This window comes from Bos indicus x Bos taurus, chromosome 8 (genome assembly GCF_003369695.1).
Source record: "Bos indicus x Bos taurus breed Angus x Brahman F1 hybrid chromosome 8, Bos_hybrid_MaternalHap_v2.0, whole genome shotgun sequence".
In the NCBI taxonomy this organism is placed as follows: Eukaryota; Metazoa; Chordata; class Mammalia; order Artiodactyla; family Bovidae; genus Bos; species Bos indicus x Bos taurus.
In genome coordinates this window covers 6429958-6454287 of record NC_040083.1, presented here as the reverse complement: position 1 = coordinate 6454287, position 24330 = coordinate 6429958, and the positions used below count along the sequence as shown (strand labels likewise).

Sequence of the window (24330 nt, the reverse complement as noted above, 5' to 3'; positions counted from 1 at the left end):
CCAACTATTTCAGAATTTCCACAGTTTATTGAGATCCACACAGTCAAAGGCTTTGGCATAGTCAATAAAGCAGAAATAGATGTTTTTTCTGGAACTCTCTTGCTTTTTCCATGATCCAGCATATGTTGGCAATTTGATCTCTGGTTCCTCTGCCTTTTCTAAAACCAGCTTTAACATCTGGAAGCTCACGGTTCACATATTGCTGAAGCCTGGCTTGGAGAATTTTGAGCATTACTTTACTAGCATGTGAGATGAGTGCAATTGTGCAGTAGCTTGAGCATTCTTTGGGATTGCCTTTCTTTGGGATTGCAATGAAAACTGACTTTTTCCAGTCCTGTGGCCACTGCTGAGTTTTCCAAATTTGCTGGCATATTGAGTGCAGCACTTTCACAGCATCATCTTTCAGGATTCGAAATAGCTCAACTGGAATTCCTTCACCTCCACTAGCTTTGTTCGTAGTCATGATTACTAAGGCCCACTTGACTTCATATTCCAGGATGTCTGGCTCTAGGTGAGTGATCACACCATGGTGATTATCTGCGTCATGAAGATCTTTTTTGTATAGTTCTTCTGTGTATTTTTTTGCTACCTCTTCTTAATATCTTCTGCTTCTGTTAGGTCCATACCATTTCTGTCCTTTATCGAGCCCATCTTTGCATGAAATGTTCCCTTCGTATCTCTAATTTTCTTGAAGAGATCTCTAGTCTTTCCCATTCTGTTGTTTTCCTCTATTTCTTTGCACTAATCACTGAGGAAGCCTTTCTTATCTCTTCTTGCTATTCTTTGGAACTCTGCATTCAGATGCTTGTATCTTTCCTTTTCTCCTTTGCTTTTTGCTTCTCTTCTTTTCACAGCTATTTGTAAGGCCTCCCTAGACAGCCATTTTACTTTTTTGCATTTCTTTTCCATGGGGATGGTCTTGATTCCTGTCTCCTGTAAAATGTCATGAATCTCAGTCCATAGTTCATCAGTCACTCTATCAGATGTAGTCCCTTAAATCTATTTCTCACTTCCACTGTATAATCATAAGGGATTTGATTTAGGTCATACCTGAATGGTCTAGTGGTTTTCCCTACTTTCTTCAATATAAGTCTGAATTTGGCAATAAGGAGTTCATGATCTGAGCCACAGTCAGCTCCCGGTCTTGTTTTTTTCTGACTGTATTGAGCTCCATCTTTGGCTGCAAAAAATATCAGTTCAGTTCAGTCGCTCAGTCGTGCCTGACTCTTTGCGACCCCATGAATCACAGCATGCCAGGCCTCCCTGTCCATCACCAACTCCTGGAGTTCACTCAAACTCACATTCATCGAGTCAGTGATGCCATCCAGCCATCTCATCCTCTGTCGTCCCCTTTTCCTCCTGCCCCCAATCCCTCCCAGCATCAGAGTCTTTTCCAATGAGTCAGCTCTTTGCATGAGGTGGCCCAAGTACTGGAGTTTCAGCTCTAGCATCATTCCTTCCGAAGAACACCCAGGGATGATCTCCTTTAGAATGGACTGGTTGGATCTCCTAGCAGCCCAGGGGACTCTCAAGAGTCTTCTCCAACACCACAGTTCAAAAGCATCAATTCTTCGGCACTCAGCTTTCTTCATAGTCCAACTCTCACATCCATACATGACCACTGGAAAAACCACAGCCTTGACTACAAGGACTTTTGTTGACAAAGTAATGTCTCTGATTTTTAATATGCTATCTAGGTTGGTCATAACTTTCCTTCCAAGGAGTAAGCGTCTTTTAATTTCATGGCTGCAGTCACCATCTGCAGTGATTTCGGAGCCCAGAAAAATAAAGTCAGCCACTGTTCCCCCATCTATTTGCCATGAAGTGATGGGACTGGATGCCATGATCTTAGTTTTCTGAATGTTGAACTTTAAGCCAACTTTTTCACTCTCCTCTTTCACTTTCATCATGAGGCTCTTTAGTTCTTCTTCACTTTCCGCCATAAGGGTGGTGTCATCTGCATATCTGAGGTTATTAATATTTCTCCCAGCAATCTTGATTCCAGCTTCTGCTTCCTCCAGCCCAGTGTTTCTCATTATGTACTCTGCATATAAGTTAAATAAGTAGGGTGATAACATACAGCCTTGACGTACTCCTTTTCCTATTGGGAACCAGTCTGTTGTTCCATGTCCAGTTCTAACTGTTGCTTCCTGACCTGTATTCAGGTTTCTGAAGAGGTAGGTCAGGTGGTCTGGTATTCCCATCTCTTTCAGAATTTTCCACAGTTTATTGTGATCCACACAGTCAAAGGCTTTGGCATAGTCAATAAAGCAGAAATACTGTGCTGTACAGTAGGTCCTTATTAGTCATTATTCTTGGGAGTTAGATTTTTTCTTTTTCTTTTTAATTGGCATATTCTTGGGAAATTTAAATGAGATCATACATGTAATCCTCTCTGCTCAGTCAGAGTACTCAACTATGTTAGCCATGATAAGAGTTATTGCTATTATCATCATCTTTATCTTGTGTGGGAGGGAGCTTTTTCAAAAGTCTTGGCACTTCAGGTGACTAATGTTATAGCCTATGAAGCTTCCCACTTTGAGAAAAAATATCATTATGAGCTATGGTGTAGCCCTTCTATAACACTGGCTGAAAATTACTCTTCCTGACAAGGAAAGTGGAGGCATTTCTCCAAAAGATGGCTGTTGAATGCAAATATGTTGCTGGTTAAGAGAGGAAGAAACTTTGCAGTTCTTCTCCCTATTAATCTATCAGCTTATGCACGCATGCTAAGGAGCTTCAGTCATGCCTGACTCTTTGTGACTGTATGGACTGCAGCCCACCAGGCTCCTCTGTCCATGGGATTTCCCAGGGAAGGATATTGGAGTGGGTTGCCATTTCCTTCTCCAGGAGTTCTTCCTAACTCAGGGATCAAACCCTGGTCTCCTGCATTGCGGGCAGTCTCCAGCACTGCAGGCAGTCTCCTGCATTGCTGGCGTATTCTTTACTGACTGAGCCACCAGGGAAGCCACAATAGAGGCTGATCAAACACTAATTCTTTTTAAATCTTCCCTTTAATTTTTTTGCATAATTTTCAAATTTTTACAAAGTCTTTCTCAGAAGTACATTAACTGTTATACTAACAAGTGTTAATGTAGTTCCTGTCTTTCCCCGAAAGGACTATAAAAACTGCAAGGCTTTTAGGATTTAAGGCATGGATAGAAATACTCAACCCAGGTGTTTCTAAATCACCTTCCACCATCTCAAACGAAGCTGTACTTGAACAGGTCTGGCAAAATGTCTTAGAATGTCATCTGTGTTTGTATCAAGTTATGTTACATCCAGAATAAATGCATAAAATAAAGAAAAGCGTGCTGACATATTTATTTTCAGGACACTTCTGTCATATGAACTTTATAATCATATTTGAAAATCCAGCTGTAGAAAGGTATGTGTACTAGATGAACGGCTGTTGGTCATTTGCCAGACCACAAAATTGAACTGCATATAGTAAAGAAAATTACAAACCAACGTTGGAGCAGTTCATCCTTTCAAGTCAAATTCTTCAATTAATCACCTAATTGCTGTCAATATCAATATAATAACCCTTCTAACACCTATTAAAAATAAAAAAGACTACAACATTTTTCTGAAATCTTGCTAAAAGTGATTTCTAGCTTTTAAAAGCCTTATCTAAAGTGTTTGTATAAATATAAATGTCCTCTGTGGCCAATGTAATCAATTTTCCATTTTCAGTAAATTCCAGAGAATTCTGCCCTCTGCAAGAAGTGTTGGCTGGATATCCTGGTGGACTGGTTTTACTAGCAAAAGTGTTCGTTACAGAGGAATGTCTCCATGTGGGATAGACTTCAATTCCAGGAAGGCGACAGGTTCAAGCCTAAGTATTATTTCTCCCCAATTAAGAACAAAATTGTGTTTATTACCCCCAAAATACATTGCTTGAGCCGGAATTTATGGATCTGCGTAACTAGAGTAATTTTCTTTTTAGGCTGAGACCCTTTCTGGTGGTAGCCCTATGCTTTGAGCAAACATACGAACCAGAACTCTAAGTGGTTGTGGTTAATGCACACATTGCCGGAGATCTTTGGCAGTTCAAACATGAAGCACATAAAATCTCTGCCACTTTGAGACCCAAGACCACTTGGGGAGATATTCTCTGTTTTAAATATGGTCATAAAAATGAAAGTGAATTTTATTTGATGAGAATGATATGAAAAAAAATTATATGTTAGGTATTTGAGGAGTCAATAAACGGGCTGAATGGAGCCAAGGCCTCTTACATGTGGTCTAAGGAAATGTGTTTACAAGATGTGAGTGATGCAATTAATAGAATGGATCTAGCACTGCCAATGCTGCAGGCTCTCAGGCTAAGCAAATGGTATCCCCATTATATTCCCCTTTTTTCCTTTGCCACTGCTTTCTCCTACTCCACTGAAATGAATGCCATGGTATAGCTTAGAATATATTACCACTCCAGGAGGAGCAATCTTAGATACAAGGACTCAATCTGCTTTCTCCTTGTTGCCCTAGCTCCTGTGAACGCTACCAACCCTGTGTGTGTGCTCAGTGGCTCAGTCTTATCCGACTCTTTGTAACCCCATGGACTGTAGCCACCAGGGTCCTCTGTCCATGGGATTTCCCAGGCAAGAATACTGGAGTGGGTTGCCATTTCCTCCTCCAGGGGATCTTCTCAACCTGCGGGTTGAACCTCTGTCTCCTGCATTGGCAGGCAGGTTCTTTACCACTGAACCACCTGGGAATCCTTACCAACCCTAGAAAACTATCTTATTTGCCCTGCCCAGCTTTTTCCTAGTTTTCATTGTTGAACTACATTTTAATTCCTACCTCTTCAGCCCGTTTGTCCCTTTCACTATTCTGGTTACACAGTCCTTTACATTTGTGTGGACTTAGTTGAGGATGGGAGGAAAGTAAGGACGGGTGTTTGTCATATCTGAATATTTTTCTAGCAATCTTGCCCTAATTTTGTATTTTTGTATTGTAAAGTCAATGAAAATATTTGAGTGAATGAAGCACGTTTTCTATTCGAAGCAAGCATGTATTTCCCTGCCCATGGGGCCCTCCACCCCGTTTACCACGACAAAGGTATAGGTAAGTTATAAACGCACATGAGGAATATGGGTGAGGGGCCATCAGCTGGGGTTTTCATGAGCTGGTGGAAAATGGAAATCAGATGGACAAGAGCGATGCTGCAGAAAGGAAAAGCGGAGGGTGAAGGTCCACCTACTGAGAGACTTACTGCTGAAGAAGGGGCTCCAGGTTTAGTGGAGGAGCTCCCCTAAAACATCCAAGTGCAGCAAGGGAAGGGAGACATGGGGTCCCAGAAATGAAGAGGCAACCTGGGAGAGGGACCAGGGAGAGTCCAGGACGAGCTGGCTGGAGGAGGCCTAGAACGCAGCCGGCTGGGGTGGGAACAAGAGGATGGGACACTCCATGTGGGAAGGTTCTAGGAAACAGAAAACACAACACAAGAGATTAAAATAGTGTATAAACAGATTAGCAGGATGGGTACATAGCACTTAGAGTGCTAGTTCTTCCTATTCCATAATAGGTGGTCTAGAGATAAGGTCAGAAGTAGACCAAATGAGCAAAAACTAACCAGATTATTTACAAATACAGTTAAAACACTAGAGAAAGACTTAAAATGGTCAAGATTTTTTCCTCTGGGGAGTGGGGCTCAGGTGAAGAGCTGTAGGGATAAGAAGCCTCAGCAATCATCTTAATCTAATAAAAATATATATAGTAAATACAATGATGACATCATAATGTAATAATATAGGTATTGATACTAATTAGTAGAGATCTACAAAGTGAATATATTCAATTATGGCAAGTGTATACTTCAAAAGTCTTGTAGAAGATATAACTTTTGTGGACATAAAGTCAGAAATAGATACCAATTACCTTAATCATTGCATATCTTAAAAACTTATCCCAAGGAAATATGTACCATCAAAGATTTACATGTAGGAAGGCTTATCATGGGCACTTTTTCTATTTAGGAACTTTATAAACCAGTAAAATGCACAATAGAGAAATTATTTAAAAGATCATGGTATTATGCCCAGCACATTGAAGAAGGTCAAATGACTGTTAAACTTCTAGGACAGAATAGTGTGAAAAATCCATATTTTATATTTAGAAACATAATGACATGGAAAATGATCACTAGTCCCATGAAAAAATTAAAATTATATCTAAAATATAATCTCCATTTTAATAACCCACACAATTCACATGAATGTGCACATAGAAAAATAAAAAAGATAACACCAAAATATTAACAAAGTTTAAGGTGCTCTTTGTACTTTAAAAAATTTTCAAAATGAGAATAAAATGAACATGTGGTACTTTGAAAATGTTAAAAACAGAGAGTGCTATGTAGTAAAATAAAACCATAAAAGACTGTATTTCTTAATCATTTTAATAAGAAGCATGAAAGTTGAAACTATAATAAGTTTTCTTATCTAAAAAATTTGAGTTTGCGTATTCTTTTTGACCTCAGGGTAGAGGATGTTATTTGTAACTCATCCAAACTCATCTTTTAAAATTTAACAAGACAGTTCAGTAGTCTATTTTTACTATAAATCTATCTTGAGCAAGAATGTTGATAACCTGAAGGTTAACATATATTCATTAGCATTTTTTTTACTAAGTCAGAGAACAACATAATCCAAACAGTCTTATCCTTTCTCTAAACTTAAAAAAAAAAAAAAAAAAAGGCAAAAAGTCATGGACTACCTTTTGAACTTTTCCCTTCAGTTTCTCATAACAGGCTTCATTTTCCCATGAGTACAGTACATTCTTAAAGCTATAAAGTGTGAGAACATTATCCTGGAAGCAAAATGTTATTGTTAAACTACCAGATATATTTTAACACTGACTACTTTATAACTTTGAAGATACACTGAAAACAATTTAAAAACACATGTCTCCTTTAACTTTAGCTTTTACAACTTAAAATCAAATAAAACTGGACTAAGAGGGGAAGAGGTGGCAACTTATCTGAACATTCTTATGACCAGCTCTTTTTAAAATGTAATTTTTTTGTGTGTTTGAGCAAAGTGCTTTCCTGTGTATTTTCCTACTCCTCCTGATTCACTTTCCTGATAAAATGGGAAAGTATAGTTGTCACAGGGTTTCCCCAGTGACTCAGTGGTAAAGAATCTGCCTGAAATCGAGGAGACGCAGGTTCAAGCCCTGGATTGGGAAGATCCCCTGGAGAAGAAAATGGCAACCCACTCCAGTATTCTTTCCTAGGAAATCCCATGGACAGAGGAGCCAGGCAGGTTACAGTCCATGGGGCTGCAAAGAGACATGACTTAGTGACTAAACAACAACATAGTTGTAATAATTCTTTACATCCTAATCTTAAACGTTAAAGGCTCACTGTTGTTATTGTTGTTAAATGATAGTTTGGACCTGAAAAGTTAAGAACAATTGATACCTTCTATGTTGAAGCTAATTTGCTTGAGTTGTATACTTATATCTTTTACATGTGTCAAAGTATTAGGGTTAAGAAATCATATATATCAAATAGTTCTTGTCATGAGAAAATAATTAAAGAAATAAGGTTGATTTTTCCCAAAAGTTACACATAATTTTCTGGGTACGTCATTACACCCATAAGGTCTCTAATAATAGCAGTGTACTGTTTCATGGCAGTGAAAGTCCACAAGGAGACTTGGCTTTGCAAGAAGCTTCCTTCAGCATCTTAAATGCTGTGACCCCGTACCTTCCTCTGTGGGTTCCACATGGCAGCTTTTCACTCAGGTGCAAGCAAGTATATCAACTCCAGAGCCACACCCTCACATCACACTGTACAGAGCTAAGGGTCTTTTCTGATAGCTATGGAGGCAAGGGAAGGAAACTCGTCTTCCCCAGAAGACCAAGCTCTTTGCCTACAGTTGGGTGGCCTGCTCATCTGTCAATCAGTGTCTGGGAATCAGTAGAATGAGTTATAAGGCAAGTGGGCTTATACCTGAAGTCATTTTGCTTGAGGCTTATAGTTGTCTTAGGGCTTCCCTGGTGGTTCTGTGGTAAAGAATCCCCTGCTAATGCAGGAGACACAAGAGATGCAGGTCAGGAAGATCCCCTGGAGAAGGCAATGGCAACCCACTCCAGTATTCTTGCCTGGAAAATCCCATGTATAGAGAAGCCTGGCAAGTTACAGTCCATTGGGTCGCAAGAGTCAAACATGACTTAGCAAGTAAACAACACAACAACACATAGCTCAGAAAGGGAAAGCATTGTTACCCACTAGGAAATTTGGGTAAATCCCCCAAAGAAAGTTAAGCGTGAGAGCAGACAGCCAATGTGTCTACAATCCCCATCACCATTTAGTAGATTATTGCACATTAATAATTATACTTCTTCACTTTTCAGGGAAAACAAACAAAATGAAAAGACAAACAAACAACAACAACAAACCCCCCAACCAATTCTATGGTCTTTAATTCCAAAACCAAAATGAACGTCATCTGTTTTTGACTTGAAGATAGGCCCCAGTTGACAAATCCATGCACAAAAGTTGCCTTTTGATAGCACTGGGAGAACAGAGGAAACAGGGCCAGTCCCAGGACATAGCAGAGACCATCCTTAAGTAGTCCTAAGAAAAAGGGCTGTAGTTGAGTCTTTTAGGAGAACTTTGTAAAACTACTGCCAGAAAACTGATTGCTACTATGAAGCAACTAAATCATTGTTTGAGGTAGACATTATACTAAATTGATATCAACCAGTATAAAAGAGCACAGCCAACAAATCAAAATATTTATCTGAAATGATCTGTTGGATGTTATTTATCCTGTTGGACTCATTGGAGATAGGGCTCTTTAAAGTGACTCCATGGGACTGCTGTCAATGCTCTCGGGTGATTATCACCCATCCAAGGCAGAAACACCCTTCCTTCCTTATCCAGTCAGTATTTCTCTTTTCTGTCCCCTCTTCATCTCCAATGCTCCTTCTTTACCTTCAGCCTCTTTCTCTCCTGGATCCTGTAAGCATTCTCTAACTAGTCCCCCAGCCTCCAGCTTTGTCTTCTTCTTGTTCCTCCTCCAACACCACCAGGGACATCTTCCTAAAACAATATTCTAGACCTCGTGGCTTCCCATTGTTTCACAAGGTAAAGCTCCTTAGGATAATATACAAGATTCTACCTCTTCAGCCTCAGTTGTCACCAGTGGTTACTATTTTTGTTGGCAATTTGATGAAATGCTACTATAAATACTATGAATATCCTTATAAATTCTGTCAATACTTATGAGGGAATTTATCTAAGGTATATGCTGTGGTGCGGCATTGCTACTTCATAGGACATGCACATCTTCCAAGTTTTTTGCCAAACCATCTGCAAAGTCATTGTACTGACTACACTTCAGAGTTATTTAAGACTTTGTTGACCACAACCCTAATAAAACTTAGTAATGACTTAAAATTTTGCACATTGACTGTTTTTATTGTATATTGCTCATCCAGGATGTCTTTTCTCAGTAACTCATCTTTTGTATTCTATTGGAATATTTATTTAGGGATGTTCTTTTTACATGCTGAATACCAACTTGTTGGTTATTCCTACTGAAAAAAATTCTGCTTTGTCATCTCACATCTTCTGATAGACTGAAATATTTTTAAGGGATTCTCAAATTTTTATTTCAGTGGTAAAAATCACATGGGAATAAGTCATATAAGAATAAAATTTACAAATGGAGAGGGAGGTATCGGCTGGGAGTCATGGGGGACGAGTGCTCAGAGTTCCTGGTGCTCCTCTCAGGGTTTCTGTGCTTCCTACCAAAGTCCTCCAGGAACTTCTGGAACCTCCATGGGTTCCACAGTGCCCAGTTTGAGAACCAGTACCCTAGCGCAAACTTCCCTTCACAGGAGAAGAAACCAAGCTCAGAGGTTGAGCTATTTGCCCCAAGAACCCTGGTGGTGGCTTCCTCCACCACGGCTATCAGGAAGGAAAGGATGGGGAAATATGCCTGCATAGTGGCCTTGGTCTCAGAGGATGGCCCTCCTCCAGCATGGTCACTCCTCGTTTGGCTTCCAGGTGTGTGCAAACTGAGGGCTTCAGCCAGTGCTGCTCCAGAGTGACCTTGCACCCATGGCATCTGTGTGGCCAGCTCACCTCTGCAATCTCAATTGGCTCCACTGTGGACATATTATGTGATATCAAAGAAGAAATGTGAGTGCTGGAACCACTGTCTTCTCACACTCTGTTGGGGAAGATCAGGGCTCAGAGAGTGGGTGAGGTGGAAAAGGAGAAAGTAGAAAATACAGATGTGCAATGATCTGGCCATTCTCCATGACCCGCAGTTTGGTCTCTTGCCATTGAGGTGGAAGGGGCGCTCCAGGTTGCAGGTGCATCTCCAGTTGGTACAAAGCAGCTGAACAAGCCTTCTGGAGATGGGAGACTGGGCTTGACAGTCAAGCCAGAGCCACCAGCACTAACTCATGCCTCTTTGAACTCATCCTGTGTTTCGTCCATATGAACATCTATATCATCTTGAGAGGCACAAAGGGTGCTGGTTTCGGAACTGTTAAAGCCCTTTAACATTGACAGCATTTCCACAGACAGGTCTAGACAGTTGCCCCTCAGCATTCATACCTGGGCTTTGTGGGCAGACATCCTGTGGGATGGCAGGGGGTGGGGAGATGGGATAGCAGGGCAGTCATGAGCCCTAACCACCTCTCCTGCACACACACCATGGCTGCCCACACTGGCCCGAGCCCCAGTGCCTGATTCTCATTCCCTTCCAGATTGGAATGCCTGCAGAGCTGTTTCCTCCTTCTCGGTGAGATTTCTGGGCTCTGCCATGTCTATGGTTCCCTTTACCCATCACATTGTTTCCTGTTTTGGCTAGTTTAAGCCAAGCCATTTGTGCAGGAGGTGTAGGACGCTGGGGGTGCTCAGCAAGTACCTTCCAGCCAACACATCTGCAGGGAGAGCTACCTTCTGCATGAACAACCAACCCTCCAGGAAGCCACCATCTTTCTAGTCAGTAATTCAACTCCCGTATGTCAAGTTTATATTTTCTTTTATGACCTGTGCAATTTGAGTTAAGAACTATTTCCACAAAGATCATTTTTTCCAGTGCTTCCCTAACGTTCATATGCATATTTTTAAATGCAGATTTAGTTCGCACGTGATGCTGGTGCTGCTGTTCATAGACCTCACTTTAATTTCTATTTCCATATTTATGTCTTTCATCTACCTTTAAATGACTGAATGGTATAAAATGAGGCTCTAATTTAATCTCCCGCACCCCTTGACAGACTGGCCTTCCTAAAACTATTCACTGAATGTAGTCTAACACATGCTCAGTCGTGTATGACTCTGAGACCTCATGGACTGTAGCCCTCCCCAGGCTCCTCTGTCCATAGGATTCTCCAGGCAAGAATACTGGAATGGGTTGCCATTTCCTTCTCCAGAGGATCTTTCCAACCAAGGGATCAAACCCATTTCCTGCATTGGCAGGCAGATTCTTTACCACTGAGCCACCAGGGAAGCCCATATTCACTGAATAGTCCATCCTTTTCCCACTAGTCAGTAATGCAGTTTGTCATAATCTTTATTCTGTGTAGAGTCTGGTAGGAAGCTCTGTACTCTGCTCATTGCAATAGCCTATTTTTCTGCCCTGCAATACCATAACTACTTAGCAATCATAGTTACTGTTATAATTACAACAGTTTTATAATAATTTCAAATACCTTTTAGGAAACCTCTTTAAAAAATAAATAAATGTTTAAAGCCAAAATAATGACAATGTTTTGTGGAATTAAAACATGTAGAAGTAAAATGCATAACAAAAAAGGCTTGAGGGGTGAATGTACATGTAGTTATAATGTTCATATACTATACTTGGCGTGGTATAATATTACTTGAAGTTAGCCTGTGGTAAGTTAAAGATGTATCCTGCAAACCTGTAGCAACTACACACATTATAAATATAAAATATAATTAATAAGTCAAGAGATAAAATAGAAATATTAAAAAATACTCAACTAATGCAAAATAATGCATAAAAAGAGGTTAAGAAAAGAACTAAGAACAAATGGGAAATAAGAAAACAAATAAGGTGGTATATTTAAACCTAACCATGTCCATAATCAAGTTAAATGTAAACCATCTAAACACTCCAGAGATTTACAGATTGCATGCAAGAGCAAGGACAGCGTACATATTCTCTTCAGGAATACCACTTCAAATAGAGATGCAGATACATTAAAAGTAAAAATATGGGGAGTAATACCATAATAATACTTTCTAAAAGAAAGTTGGAGTGGATATATTAAATTAGACAAAGTAGATTTCCAGATGAGAGAATATTACTCAAGATAAAGAGGGCCATTTCATAGTGATAAAGGAATAAATTTATCATGAAGAAATAACAGCCCTAAGCGTTTATGAATCTATGTAACAACAGATTCAAAATACAGGACAGAAATGAAAGAAATGAGAATCTTCTGCAGCCTTCAACTACAGTTATAATTGGAGATTTCAACACTCCTGTTACAACAACTAATACATTGATCAACTGAATGTCATTAAAATTTAAAACTTCTGCTCTTTAAAGTACCTAGTTAAGGGAAATGAATTTGAGAAGTCAGAGAGTAGGAGAAAAATCTTTGCAAAACAGGTATTCAACAAGGGACTCCCACAACTCAGTAGGAAGACAAACCACCCAATATAGAAAAAAATAGGGACAAATTGAAGAAACTTTCACCAAAGAATATACACAGATAGCAAATAAAGACATGATACTCAACATCTTAGAGGAATGCACACTAAAACCACAATGAGAGGGACTTCCCTGGTGGCTCAGTGCTGGAGAATCTGCCTGCCAATTCAAGAGACATGTTCAGTCCCTAATATGGGAAGATCCCACGTGCCACGGAGCAACCAAGCCCGTGCGCCACAGCTATTAAGCCTGTGCTCTAGAGCCAGGGCAGAGAAGGCGATGGCACCCCACTCCAGTACTCTTGCCTGGAAAATCCCATGGACAAGGGAGCCTGGTGGGCTGCAGTCCATGGGGTCGCTAAGAGTCGGACACGACTGAGCGACTTCACTTTCACTTTCATGCATTGGAGAGGGAAATGGCAACCCACTCCAGTGTTCTTGCCTGGACAATCCCAGGCATGGGGGAGCCTGGTGGGCTGCCATCTATGGGGTCGCACAGAGTTGGACACGACTGAAGTGACTTAGCAGCAGCTAGAGCCTGGGAGCCGCAGCTACTAAGCTCACTTGCCCCATAACCCATGCTCTGCAACAAGACAAATCACCACAGTGAGAAGCCTGCACACTGCAACTAGAGAGTAGCTTTCACTCACCACAACTAGAGAAAAGCCTAAACTGTTTAAAAAAAAAAAAAAACACCATGAGGTACCACATTGTCACCTCCTGTTTACTAATCACTGGTGAGGAGGAGCGTCCTACCTTAGGGTGATGGAGATGCCTAATCTTAGGACAGGTGAGGTCGCTTAACAGTTTCTCAGTTAGGTGTGCTCACCACCTGTGGGAAGAGAATGCTGCAGGCCAAGTGGGGTTGCGCTTGTTAAGTGACCAGCCAGGGTCACACACCCACCAAAGAACTGACAAAACCAAGTGTTGGTGAGGATGTAGAGCAAGTAGAACTCTCAGACTGCTGGTGGGAAAAGTAACAGGGCACAGCCACTTTGGAAAACAGTGTGGCAGTTTCTCATAAAAGTTAAACATAACTTATCACATGACCCAGCCATTCCATTGCTAGGTATTTACCCAAGAGAAGCAAAAGTGTATTTTTAAATAGACTTGCATCCTAATGTCCACAGCAGCTTTCTTCATAACATTCCCAAACCAGAAATAACCCAATGTCCATCAACTGATAAGTCATCTAGAAACTGTGGTATTTCCACACAATGAAATATGGCTCAGTGATATGAGGGAAAGAACTAATACAACATGCTGCTGCTGCTGCTAAGTCACTTCAGTCGTGTCCGACTCTGTGTGACCCCATAGACGGCAGCCCACCAGGCTCCCCGGTCCCTGGGATTCTCCAGGCAAGAACACTGGAGTGGGCTGCCATTTCCTTCTCCAATGCATGAAAGTGAAAAGTGAAAGTGAATTCGCTCAGTCGTATCCGACTCTTAGCGACCCCATGGACTGCTGCCTACCAGGCTCCTCCATCCATGGGATTTTCCAGGCAAGAGTACATGAATGAACCTCAAAAGGAAAATACTGTATGATTACATTTATGTGAAATTTTAGAAATGGCAACATTAAAATGACTGAATGCAAACCAGCGGTTGTTAAGACAAGGGTGGAGGTGGAGGACTGGGTACAGAGCAGCATGTTCTAGATCTTGATTAGGGAGGTAATTGCATGAACATAAAAACTCACTGAATTCTGTTAACTGGTGAATTAATTTAAAACATTTGTATGTAATTAAAAAAAAATTTTATTTATTTTTGGCTGTGCTGGGTCTTCTTTGCTGAGCACGGGCTTTCTCTAGTTTCAATGCATGGGCTTTTCATTGTGATGGCTTCTCATTGCAGCGGCAGCTTCTTTATTGCAGAGCATGGACTCCAGGGCTTGAGCTTCAGTAGTTGTGGTACTCTGACTTTGCTGCCCTGAACTTCCGGACCAGGAATGGAACCCTTGTCCCCTGCATTGGCAGGCGGATTCTCAACCTTTGGACCACCAAGTAAGTTTTATTATATGTAAATTATTCCACAATCAGGCTGATGAGAAAACAAGAAGGAAAAACCCTCAAGGCCTTAGGTTCCTACTGTCAACAAACTACCCCAAGTCAGCTGCAAGCCCTCTGAATTTTTGCTTCCTCTTCTTTAGGGCCTTAAGAATTTCTTTCTATTTCTTGTGATAAATATTTAGCGCATTTCCTCCAGAATGTCTGATGGTTTCTTGCAGGAGTTTAAAAAAATTCTTTCAATATCTTGTCATATTGCTGCAAACAGAAATCTCACTTTTTTTCTTAGTAAAAATTCTCTGGCTTTTAGTGCTTTATATTAGACCTACCTAGTTTTGTGCAAGCTTTTAAAAATATGGTAGTTTCTAAAAATTGCTCACCTTTTTTACTGGGAGAAACTTACTGCATTAAGGCTCAGAAATATTAGTGCTTTAAGTATGGGAAACTATGTTAAAAATTATCAACTTATAAATTCATGCTACATATTATTTTCCACATTTAAATACATTACCAGATACAGCAAGATGATATAACATTTAAATGACTGATGTTAAATTGAAATTAAGATGTCAGATTCAGAAATCAGTAATTATGACGCCCTCCTTTATCTTAATACCCATCCATAATATATAATTCAAATAATTTATACATTTGGGATACTTATTGAATAAATGCTTTTTTTTTTTTTGGCTATACTGGGTCTTTGTTGCTGCCATGGGCTCTTCTCTAGTTGAGGTAAGCAGAGGCTACTCTCTAGCTGTGGTGTGACAGCTTCTCATTGCAGTGGCTTATTGCAGAGGACAGGCTCTAGGGGCTCAGACTTCAGTAGTTGAGGCATGTGATTTCAGTAGTTGTGGCTGCCAGGCTCTAGAGCATAGGCTCAGCAGCTGTGGTGTATAGGCTTTAGTTGCTCCGCAGCATGTGGGATCTTCCCAGCAGGGATGGAAGCCATGTCTCCTGCAATGGCAGGTGGATTCTTTACCACTGAGCCATCAGGGAAATCCAAGTGCTCTATTCTTAATCTTAAAATGTTGAGTTGAATATTTCATATTAAAATTTTTTTAATCAAATAATTTTTGTGATTTGTGAACTTCAGAGACAAATAAGACATACATACTATACAGTCCCCATTCCTACAAGTATTAGATATAAAAACCATAATCAAATGAGTATGGGTTTTGAAAGATCCCCTCCCACCCCAATAAATCTGCATGTTCTCTGTGTCACTACTGCTGTCTTTTATCACTCTTGGAGTGAGTAGGGTAAGAAACCTGACATTTTCACTAGATGAACTTGGGAATTGTTAAAAAGTAAAAATTAAACCTATAATGTTATTGGATCTCAGAAAGTGTTGTAGTTTGTAAAATTGACAAGGTTCATTTACTTTTTAATGCCTCCCCAAGTGCCTGTCAACGATGTAAAGCTGTAGGAATGAGTAGCATGAAATGCAGCCTCCAAAGTCTTGAAGTTTTATTTTTCAGGGAATGTATTACATGTTAAAACATGACATTACAAAGTGTTAGACTGAAACAAACAAACAAATGTAGAGCCATTTTTTCCAACTTAGTAGTCCTGAGTTATGCCTACAATTTTCATAGAGTTGACATTACTTCTTACTTCACCTTATGAATTCTCAGTGTTTCTATCTGATCTCTTTCCAGATGTATTCAGAGCACAGTATAGGTAGGGCCACACCAGCTGCTGATGCCTTTGTGGGCAGTATAATAAATACCTTTCATCCCACTTAGGGGAGAATTAAGGGGATGGAGTTCGTGAAAATTCTAGTTAACTGCGGGTTTAATTATGTAGCTCCAAATAATCTCACCAGGAGCCCCTCCTTACTTTCTTAAGAACTTCAAGTGGCTGGTTTATGGTTTCAAGCTACTCACCAAATTACCTAAGAGGAAAAAGTTTTCTACTATTTCCAGGAGAGTTAGAAGAATAATAAATAACTTCAATGAAGTCAAATTTGCTTTCTTTTCCCCCAAAAATTACATTCTCAAAGTAGTAAGATTCTTTGTAAGTGTAAACGCATGGTGTTCTTGTGAGTTGTTTTCATTAAGTCCTGTGTAAGTGTGTTAGATAAAAGCATGAAAAAATTTGGATTCCAAATTCTACTAGATAATATGACATCTTTTATTATATTTTCAATAGAAATTTATATTTGGCACACTTAATGTATATCAGGAAATTTAAAATGTTTAAAATCTTTTAATTGGTATTCAGGGCTTCCCTGGTGGCTCAGTGGTAAAGAATATGCCTGCCAATGCAGGAGATGCGTGTTCTATCCCTGTCAGGAAGATCCCCTGGAGAAGAAAATGGCAACCCACTACGATATTCTTGCCTGGGAATTCCATGGACAGAGGAGCTTGGCGAGCTACAGTCCATGAGGTCGCAGAGTGGACACAACTTAAGAGCCTAAACAACAACAATTGGTATATGTGTATACTACATAAAGGAGAGAGAGGGGAAAAAGAGAGCATGAGAAAAGAAGATAACTTCTCTTTGTGCAGAAAAGAAGATTCCAAAAACCTTTCTTTTAAAAACTGGAATCTGGTTTTTCAAAGGGAAAATAAGATCCTGTGTTTCACGGGAAACCACGTATCTTAATAAAAGGTAAAGTACCAGCATATAAACCACAAGGTGGTGCTACAATTCCACACCTACAGATACTAAATTTTTAGAAGTTTCATTGATAAAGTGGTTTTTCATAATCTCTTGGTTTATAACTTTTTGCAACTGAAAAAAATAAAGCTAAATGGATTCATTAATTCTAGAAACATTTACTGAAACTACTAAACTCAAAGTTGTATGCTAACTTCAAAAGTTCATAATTTTAAAGTATGATGACTACACATGTCCCTGTATTAGAATAATAAAAGTATTTTTTAGGTTACTTATACTTAGAATTTTAACTTACTATTAATGTTTCACATGTGGAAAATATCAAATTACATTATATAAATATATGAGTAAATAAAATAATTCATCTAGTTATTTAAAATAAATTCCACTTTTCTCTAAGTTCATCTAAGATTATTTTCTCTCTCAAAAAGAACATAACTTCCCATCATTTAAAAAAACAAACAAACAAAAATACTCATTGGGTATCTTGTAATACAGACAGCCACCATCTGTGTCTGAGCTGCTGGTCTTAAAATGTGTTACAGAATAGAGTACTAAAACACTCAACACATTTTCACAACTGTCCAACTTGCTTCCAAACACAAAAGGAGAATCATGCCATGACTTCCTCAACATTAATTGAAAATGTGTTGCTGCCTTTTGACTGCGCATGAAACAGTTGTATTTTTGTTTTATTTAAATTTCAATGAGTATTTTCAACTTTTCATTACAACATATTCGTTAGTACAGATGGCAAGATGGTATGTACGAGAGCCTCCTGGGGACAACATGCAAGTCCCAGGTGGAGCGTTTCCAACAGGATGTAAACCATGGTCCTCAAGCCTGTACTTTAAAAAACATATTATTTAGCACACTGTCAACAAATGTCGACACAAAAATACAGTGCTGGAATGACTTCACGCTCTAAAAGAAGTGTACTGGCACCTCAGCTGTCCTAAGAATAGCAAAACAGTAAAGCAGTATAATCAAAGCACAAAAATATTTAAGTATTTATTCAATATGGAACCAAAAAGCAAATATACCAAATGGAATTCAAATTCTAATAAGAACATTCCAGTGTATTAAAATTGCATAGAGAACTCTTTAAAATATACAGCATGTACAGTAGCCAAAGTCCTAGAGAAGTTCATGCAGACAATTCTATAATTAGTGATTTGGACATTTCAGTAACTCTGCAGTTTCTTCAAACCTGAAATATAATACATAAATAATATATTAAGTAAATAACTAATCCATAGCGAGGTGTAGGATTTAGGTTGCTGAAATTATGGTGTTGAGCCTTATATAAACTTCAGTGCCTATTTATGGGTACAAGTACTGCTAATAAGTACACTGTGGCCAGGAGGTAAAGTAAAACAACTAGAGTCAATTTTAAGTCTTTAAATCGTGGAGCATAAGTTATTTCAGCACATTTCAAATTTCAAAAAAAAAAAATTATAGTTTTTTAAAGTAGTAGGCTGCATGATAATCTTACACAATTTCATATTTTATTTCAACTTCTCTTTAAAAAATACACATAATTTATATTTGTATTAGATGAAAGTATCATATTCAGTATTATCATACCAATAACTTTCTGAAAAAGACTAGCAACACTTTAACAATACTTTTATGTCCCCAAACCATTCATCTACATACATAACTTAATAGTTTGACAAAGTAGTTATCAAAAATTGATAATTTCTTGATTAACTATTAATATTAACCAAAAATATCATCGCACTCTTTAATCTGCAATTAATTTCATTAACAATGTTTTACATCGCTTGTTGGAAACAAAAACAGTGACTCATCTCACAAACACATAACTGTAGATGGATTTATTATTCACTGGAGTCTTGAAGGAAATTCCACACCTGATTGAGAGACCTTCAAGGTTTGAAACACACATGTACATTCTTTATATACTGTAATCCAACACAATTCCCTATAGAGAAATGAATCTCTGTTGCCCTTTTTTTGGTTACTTACATTTTTTTCATCCTTTCCATTTTCTGCATTGTTGTTTCCTTTAATTTAAAAAGCAACAAATTTAGGCGATTTCTCAAAGCAAATCATAATCCAAGATGGACCGTGAACATATAAAACACAGTCTAAAACACTGCACTAAGTACTGTTTATTTATCACAAAGAATTTTTATGAGATTAAGATTTATAGTTTCACTATTTTTCTTGCCAATGGCATCTACAACTAAATCTAATGCTTACTTTTTCTGACATCACAAAGGAAATCATGTAAGTGGTTGCCAGATTCTTCTTACCTCTGAGATCTCTTTCAAACCACAGTAATTAACAGTTGAGGTTCTGGGAGTTGAATCTGATGACACTGTACTATAACCAGAAGACAAAGGAATATTTGCATGCCTTTCCTCTTTGCTTTTTCTATCTGTGGAGAAATTAATTTTTAGATTACCTTTTCCTTTCATGGAGAGTCAAATATCTAAAATATTATGTATAGAGGGAAGGAAAATAAACATCTCAATATAAAATGGCTACTGGTATAGGTCTAGATGAGTCCTTAATATTCTTTTAGGATAATGACCTGCACATGAAGATCTAGATGTTAAAAATTGGCCAATAAAAATCAAGGAAAGCAATATCTTTATAATTATCTTTATCATGATAGCAATCAACTGAATATACAGGTTAATGTATTTTTAAATATAGGCTACTGACCCATGAATTTTCTTTTCTTAAAACAGTGGCAATTATTACTAAAACTGACTGTATATACTTCCTAAAAATCAAGAAACATTCTACCCTTAGTTGATATGTATGGGAAAAACTGCTTAAAATTCAGGGTTCACAGATTTATTTCTCTCTATAACTGAATAACTTTCCTTTTCCAGTATCCTGATATTATTCATTCAGCAAAATGATGGCAAGTCTTTCCTACAACTGAATCAATTACAGAACATCACAGAAAAGACAAGTTTCTGTCCAATCAACCCCATAAGCCCTGCATTTTTAGTCATGGTACATTTGCAAAAACAAGGCAAAAAAAAAAAAAAAAATCAGGTACCCACTTAAACTATTGTACACAGTTTACCATAAGCCTACACAGACAGTCTTTGTATTGTGGAACAGAGTATTACCACATGAGAACCTTAGTCTCTCATCAAGCCACAGTCTCTTGCCTGTTGGCTCCGTTCCTCTACTCACTCATCAGCATGAACTTCACAGAAACCACCCCCAACCCAACATGATTCTAAGACCAGATTGGTGAACTGCTGCTCTCAGCATCAAAACAAGTCAAACCCTCTTCTTCCAGGCAGCATGTATAGATAAGATATAATGCATAAACTTCATAAATTTGACTCTTAATTGATCAGGGTCAGACTAAAAATTTTTTGAGACAAGTATTCACCTCATTCCTAATCTATAATCCATGTCAGACAGTAGTCTGTCTGCTCATCACTCTGAGTCCTAGCGCAGGTCTTAAACTTGGTTATGTGTTTAACTAAGGGGTTAATAGCATGTGCTGCAATATGTTATTTAAAAAGTTTAAGCCCAAACAGGCAACATCGAACTTGGCAAAGACAATGTTTGCAAATAGCAGGCATTCAGTATTCTTGCAATGCATGAAAACTTGATTTCTACCACAAATATTTACTGGGGACAAAAATACAGACATTATGCTGGACAGACCATAAGATAAAGTTCTTGCTCTCAAGGGTCTTGGAACTGAGCTTAGAAATTTGTTGAGTAATGAATGATAAAGAGAAAAAAAGTCAACTTTTACCAAATCTGAAACTTGTAGTCTACAATAAATTTAGTGCCAGAAACAGCATCTCTAATAACTGTACCTAATAACCTAAATATTGAAATTGTTCTCTGTGAAATGAAACTGGCATGTACACTTAAGTATGCAGTGCTGATAAGAAAATGTCAGAGCTAATTTGCCTCCATTCAAACACATCCAATCATTCAGTAGCTATGTGGCTTTTGGCAGTTAAATATTTAATCTCTCTTCCTCATCTGTAAAATATGGATAATAAAGCACTTGTATTGTCCTGAAAATTAAATTTTTATTACTACAGCTTCATTATGAATTCTCAGTTGGAAAAATATCTCTTCTGCAAATATGATTTAATTATAACATGAGCAAAATTTAGACCTTTGTCTTTTCAAAAAGTTTAAGAATCAAAAAAAAAAAAAAAAAGCTATCACTGAAAAGCAGCTTAGAAACCTTATCCCTGCTGTTCAGTCACAATGGAAATGCCAGTAGCCAAAGAAGGGACATGGAGATTTGCCCTAATTTTAGGTCCTTCACATTCTATCATCATCAGTGAACTGTTGAAATATAAGAGGTTTGTAACACATTACAGGTTACTGAAAAATGTGTTTTTTTTTGTTTTGTTTTACATATATTATTCACATATGTGAAAGTTATGATGTGTTAGGCACTCAGCTGTGTCCAACTCTTTGTGATCCCATGGACTGTAGCTGCCAGGCTCCTCTGTCCATGGGATTTTCCAGGCAAGAATACTACAGTGGGTTGCTATGCCCTTGTCCAGGGGATCTTCTGAACCCGGGATTAAACACCCAGGTCTCCTGCATTGCAGGCTGATTCTTTACCATCTGAGCCACCAGGGAAGCCATTCCTGGTGAAAGTTACTGCTTAAGTTTAAATGAGAAACTACAGAGGTCCATTTATTATTCTAAAGCACTTTGCAAATAAAAGAATAAAATGCCTCTACAAGTTTGCAATTTTGTACATTGGAATTTATTCCACTGCGATATGTAAGTTGGCTTTTCTAGCAACTCTTAACTTATCTATAAGTTCAGTATTTTCTTTCTTCTTAGGAGTTTTGCAATTTCTAAAAAAATAAGGTTCCAGGGATTAAAATAATCGAATACTATAAAAACATTTTTGTAAAATCTCCTAATCATATCACCAATTCCAATACACCAAGAGCTCACCTGGATTGAGACTGTCCATGTCGCTACTGGAAGAATAGTCTTCACTCATCTCATTAAACTGTATATATTCATCATTCTAAAATAACACAATTTAGCATTTAGAATAAAATGAAAAGATATATTCTCAATTTATATTCTTACTGCTAAGCATAACATATACAGATGACATAAAAATGCTTAGATACTTTTATTTACAAGCAAAACATAAATATCTCTACATATAAAATTGATCTTTCAAATGTGGAAGGAGATAGAAACCTTGAATCTACTTTTTAAGAAGGAAAGATAGACTAGGACCAGAAATTGATACAAGTTCATCAGATTATCTTACTGGATGAAGGGAAAAGCGGTAGTCACAACAGGCACCACCAAACGGGCTGTGTCCAACTAGGACTTCATTCCAACTAAACACTTCCCAAGACCCAAAATAGTCTCTTACTTAGCATCCCAAAGAACACACACATAATAATGAATAAAAGTACTTTATTATCTGAGATACTCTGTAAAAGCAAAGGAAAGAAAATACCTTTTTAGATAAAAGCATTTCTGTTTCAAGTAGAGTGACACGACTCAGAAGATTAGCCCAGGTTTTTTCATTCACCAGCACTTTCCCTTTCATTTTTTCTTCCAAAGATTCTAATCTACTCTCTATGCAAGTCAGTTTCTTAAGCTTTTCTTGGCATTCAGCAAGCATAGACTGTAATGCAGTAACCTCAGGATTGACTGTTATATCCTAAAATGATAGAACAGTATCAGTTAGGAAAATAAAACTGTAACTAACTAGCTTCTTATAATTAGGAAAACTAAGAGGAAATGACCAACAAATGAAAGTACACTGAGATTGTTCCCTTTGCTGTAAACAGGAAATAAGCCTAATGGATATCTGGTGGCTTTTACATGTCAACTATATACCAAGATGTAAGTCACAAGGCATAAAAGACAGAAAAAGAAGTTTAACAGAAGCAGTAATGACCAGACACTGTAACAGGGGTCTGCGACTACAAAGTAATACAAATAATACTCATGGAGAGAGAGGGAAAGAGGGCACAGAGGACAGCAAGGGTCCCAAGAGGAAAATGAAAGGGCTGTAGTGCATCACGTTTTTCCATTCATCAATATAGGCAGGAGGTGGAAAAGAACCTTCCCTACAAAGCAGTCTGAGTCTCTCACTAGATTGTAAAGCTTGAAGAAGTCCTATGTCTTATTCATCTTTGCATCATCTCTCCTAGTACCCTAAACATGAGGAGCAAATAATATCTTTTTAATTATATTCAGTAAGACTTAGTGATTCTTAATGGTAACATGCCATGATCAATAGTTTAAAAGACTAGAAATGTTACAAAGGTTAGACGCTTAAATAATTATATACATCAAAGCAAGACATCCATCTGTTCAAGAAGCTCCAAATTCTTACTTCTTGCTCACAGTTAATGTCAGGAACCTGTAATTCAGGAATTGTTATTTCAGCAGCCTTTATGTCACAAACATCAAATGCTTCGTTAACATCTGTAACTGTATCTTCAGGAATGTTAGCACCATCTTCATTGTACAGGTGTCGGATCACCACAGCTTTCTTCTGCATAGAGAAAAACACATCAGAGATGCTTTCATGCTCTCTTCCACAATTATGTTAAACACACACATAGTAATTTTTCAAAACAAACATCCTATTTTCCATTTAAGATTTATAGAAGTATAAATTAACATATATGCATACACCAAATATTACAAATTTATTAATATTTTATATGTGATGATGAAGTGTGGTCATGATTTTTAAAAAGCATTTTTATACTTTACAAAATATTGAAATAATCTATTCAGTGACGTCTGTGACTTGTTTCAAAAGGTTTCAATTTGGGGGAAAAGATGTTGAGAAAAGTGATTACAATTAAGATAAAAGAAGATTAGCAAAGAGTTGACAAATTGCTGAAACTCTGAATGGATACTTTGGTAAGTGTTTGAGACGGTCCGTGGGCTCCAAAATCACTACAGATGGTGACTGCAGCCATGAAATTAAAAGACGCTTACTCTTTGGAAGGAAAGTTATGACCAACCTAGATAGCATATTCAAAAGCAGAGACATTACTTTGCCAACAAA

The 24330-nt window shown here is 38.1% G+C and overlaps 1 protein-coding gene across 15 annotated transcripts in view; it reads right to left on the bottom strand.

Moving 5' to 3' along the window:
* Nucleotides 1–4983: 4983 nt before the first annotated feature.
* The window catches only part of CEP44 (centrosomal protein 44), a 37623-nt gene continuing 18276 nt past the window's right edge, over nucleotides 4984–24330 (bottom strand). For 9 of the 15 annotated variants that reach the window (XM_027548959.1, XM_027548954.1, XM_027548955.1 and 6 more), the window contains 6 exons: nucleotides 23644–23805; nucleotides 22756–22962; nucleotides 22230–22305; nucleotides 19568–19692; nucleotides 19278–19315; nucleotides 4984–5425 (listed from right to left, as the gene is read on the bottom strand). In XM_027548959.1, the coding sequence (XP_027404760.1) occupies nucleotides 5215–5425; nucleotides 19278–19315; nucleotides 19568–19692; nucleotides 22230–22305; nucleotides 22756–22962; nucleotides 23644–23805 (819 nt within the window). In that variant the 3' untranslated portion in view covers nucleotides 4984–5214. Of the gene's footprint in view, nucleotides 5426–6720; nucleotides 6814–16115; nucleotides 18496–19277; nucleotides 19316–19567; nucleotides 19693–22229; nucleotides 22306–22755; nucleotides 22963–23643; nucleotides 23806–24330 lie in introns of those variants that run through there. The other 6 variants (XM_027548966.1, XM_027548964.1, XM_027548963.1 and 3 more) reach the window with 5 other exon arrangements.